This window comes from Castor canadensis, chromosome 1 (genome assembly GCF_047511655.1).
Source record: "Castor canadensis chromosome 1, mCasCan1.hap1v2, whole genome shotgun sequence".
NCBI classification, from domain to species: Eukaryota; Metazoa; Chordata; class Mammalia; order Rodentia; family Castoridae; genus Castor; species Castor canadensis.
Genome location: NC_133386.1, coordinates 141,690,099 through 141,693,843, shown reverse-complemented (window position 1 = coordinate 141,693,843; position 3,745 = coordinate 141,690,099). Strand labels below are relative to the sequence as shown.

Genomic DNA, 3,745 nt, shown 5'->3' with positions numbered 1-3,745 from the left:
ATTACCATCATAGAATACACTGTATCTCTATTTTTCTCTTCCTGCTCTCCTGTCTCAGTTAATTTCCAGAATCTGTAGTTCCCTTGCTTATTTCCACTCAGGATTGTATTTTGGGAAGCCCTTTTGGATTGGATAGATGGAATCTTGTATTTAGAATGTATTTAAGTCTATATACAGTTCAAGACCTATGCCTGGACTAACTCACGCATGTGAGGTGACCTATGGTCCTGCTGCTCAGCTTATATGAACCTCAGTCTGATATTCATCAGTTCTTTTTCCTAATAGCCTTTAGAAAGTAGGATCAAAATAGAGACTTCCAAGTAGACCTCATTTGTGAACTGATCACCAGCTTGATGAATATCCTTGGGCACATCTCTGGAACTGTATCTTCTCCCAAATTGTCTTCTTTGCTACTCTGGTCATGTTTCAGGAAATGATTGCTATGTAAGTCAACATTACTTGTTAAAATCCACCCCCCTAGAATTTCTATGTTTCAAATACTTCATTTTTATGAATGTAGTGGCAAGTTTCTACATTTTTGAAATTTTCAGTTTATTGGCAAACATTTTTTGATGGGGAGAGGAAGTGCTTTTCCATGCTTTTGAAAATACAATGTGGTCAACAGTCTACAGATAAACCTTAACAAGAGCAGGTTGATGAATACAGTCTATTTGTTGCCCATGACTTCACCTGTAGTTAATAGAGTTTTTTTCAGAGCATGATAGATGACTCCTAATAGCCTACCCCCCTTACCTCCAGAAGTATACTCATACAACTATACAACTCAGCTCTCCTCTTTTTTTTCTTCTCTTTTCTCAAATAAGATAGGCCTTTATGGCCAACTGTGGTTCTTCTTCCTTTACTATTTGTCCTATAATTGTTGCCAATAATTGCTTATTGTTCAATTTATAGACTTTCTTCAATTTTGACACATTTGTAAACCCTTCACAGAATTCCTACTTTGTTTTCCTTAGGCCAATGTTACCATGTGGGATGGAGATTGTAGATGTTCTTTCTGAATTTATAGGGCACCATTAGAATTGACTTGTGGAAATTAATTAGGATTTAATAGACTGCTCTACTAGCCAAGATTTAGAAGTCTCCTTTATTGAGAAAAAATTTCTAACATATTTAGAAGGGAAATCTTCATAGAAGGTAGAATTGAGATATGTGATCAGGTTTCCTTTGAATTCTATGTAATCAAATTTCACACAATATTTTTTTCTTTAAAAGGGGTCCTTGACAATACTCAACACCATTTTCAAAAATGTTGAGTTGTGGAGAACAGGTTATAGATTCATAGTTGGGACAGTGATCTATCAGTCAATGCCCTTTTAGTCTAGTATATGCATGTGTTCTCTGTTGACTATTGGACATTAGAATTTCAAAGTTAGAAGTATATGTTCTATGCCATTGTTACTGATATTTAGTACATAGCAAGGGCTCCATAAATGTGTAATGCCATTGCCAATATATTTTGTTTCTGACTGCATATATTGTGCAGTGTTTTTCCTTCTACCATTCATAAATCCATACCAGCAATCCAAACATTTTAGTGAGTACCATGCAGAGAGACTGAGAAGAAATTTAATTCAAATAAATTTATAAATCAAACCCAAACCTGTTTTACTTCCTTCTGACAGTTTTACTTGTTATGTCCTGGATCCCTTTCAGAAAAAAAGATATATCTGCCAATATCAGGAATTTAGCATAAATATTGATTACTTATAGTGCACAGTTTTACTCCCAAGGAGCCAATAAACACAATTCTCCTTGCCTTGGTTTCTTTAGAAACCTACCTGTGCTCTAGTACAAGAAATAATATTGTTCATGGACATGGACTATTTTCTCAACATGGGGTTCGTCTACATAGTTTTCAAACCTTGAAATAGCTTCAAGATGAGAAGGAAGGTTTGTTTTTTTTTAATAGTCCAAATGTGCTAACAACACTTGGGCAAACAACTACAAAATGTTAGCATTACTTAATAGTAGAATCCTCTAAGAGAATGGAATTCAGTATTGTGAAAAGAAAAACGTGCACTACTACTCTGCAGGCAAGAGCAATGGTGTTACATGGGTGAGATGATCAGAAAATGCTATGAAAAAAATAGCTATTTGGTTTCTTCATAATTTTTTCCAGGTCAATCACTTCCCAGAATTATGGCAATTCCTAAATACAGTAATGCCAGCAGCTTCTTCTTCATATTAATGGATCTTCCTGGACTGGAGGCTGCTCATTGCTGGATGGCTATTCCTATCTGCTTTATCTATGTTCTTTCTGTGGTCGGCAACATCACCATAATGTACATTGTTAACTCTGTGCCCAGTCTCCACACACCCATGTATCTCTTCCTTTCCATGTTGTCAATAGCTGATTTGGGCCTTTCAGCTTCCACCCTGCCTTCAATGGTAGCTGTTTTTCTCCTGGGCCAGAGGAAGATCGGAGCTGCAACTTGCTTTGTGCAGCTCTTCTTCATCCACACTTTCTCAGTCATTGAATCTGCTGTTCTGTTGGCCATGGCCTTTGACCGTTGTGTGGCCATCCGAGAGCCTTTACGCTATGCCACAATTCTCACATCCAAACGCATTGGATCCATTGGACTGGCCATCGTGACCCGTAGTGGTGTCCTCCATCTGCCCCTGCCTGTGTTCCTTGGAAGACTGAAGTTTCAGCCTGTGAGTGCTCTGTCTCATTCTTATTGTGTACATCCTGATATTCTGAGGCTGTCCTGTTCCAGCACTCTTGTCAACAGTGGCTTGGGGCTCTTTGTCATGCTCTCCACACTGGGGATGGATGCTGTGCTCATTCTCCTCTCCTATGTGCTGATCTTGAAGACTGTATTGAGTGTTGCTTCCAATGATGAGAGGCTGAAAGCTTTCAATACCTGCATTTCCCACCTCTGTGCTGTACTCTTATTTTATACCCCACTAGTTAGCCTGTCCATGATCCATCACTTTGGGAAAAAGAAACTACCAGCTCAGGTGTACATGATTCTCTCTTATCTGCACTTTCTTATGCCACCAATGCTCAACCCAATTATCTACAGTGTCAGAACAAAAGAAATTCAGGTACGCATTATAAAGATGCTCCATTCCAAAAAGCACTAACTCACAGGCAAAAGCATTGCTGAATCATTCCTCAATCCTAGAGAAAAGCCTGCTTACTGAAGACATTCAAGGAACATATTGTAACTTCCTTCTAATCCATTAAAGGAAACCGAAGTACAGTGTGGTGTTTCCCCAGTCATAAGAACCAAAACTGTTCAGTTGGAAAAACCATATTTCTCATGTTAGAAAAAATCAATCTCATCCTTAAAAGACTTAGGTAATGTAGGAGAAATCTATGTCCTCTTAAGAGAATATATTAATATCTAAAAGTGGGCAGGTTATAATAGAATTTAGTAAGATCTCTTCCAAAAACCACCTAGAACTCTACAAAATTAAGCTCAAGAGGGCCTCATTTATTTATACTTTCAGAAAATTTGATACATATATATATAAAATCAAAAAACATATTTCTTCTGACTTACATAGCTATAAATCTGGATTGCTCCTGGAAAACATAAACTAAGCAAAAATTCCTAAAAATTGTATTTCTTTAAAGAAATAAAGATCTTACTTACTGCCAGATAGTGTATCACAATGCAGCAGGGTGTTTTCTTTCTTTCTTTTTTTTTTTTTTTTTTTTTTTTGGTGGGACTAGGGTTTGAATTCAGGCTGTCTATGACTTGAGCCTCATTTTGCT

The 3,745-nt window shown here is 37.2% G+C and overlaps 1 protein-coding gene across 1 annotated transcript; it reads left to right on the top strand.

The window, feature by feature from the left end:
• The first annotated feature begins 2,160 nt into the window (after positions 1–2,160).
• LOC109680896 (olfactory receptor 51G2-like) lies at positions 2,161–3,108 on the top strand. Its single transcript, XM_020155544.1, has one exon. It carries the CDS (start codon positions 2,161–2,163, stop codon positions 3,106–3,108), a length of 948 nt encoding a protein of 315 aa, XP_020011133.1.
• The last annotated feature ends 637 nt before the right edge of the window (positions 3,109–3,745 follow it).

Bases quoted from the DNA above. Each gene is read 5' to 3' on its own strand.
- LOC109680896 (XM_020155544.1), top strand. From the start codon at position 2,161: ATGGCAATTCCTAAATACAGTAATGCCAGCAGCTTCTTCTTCATATTA.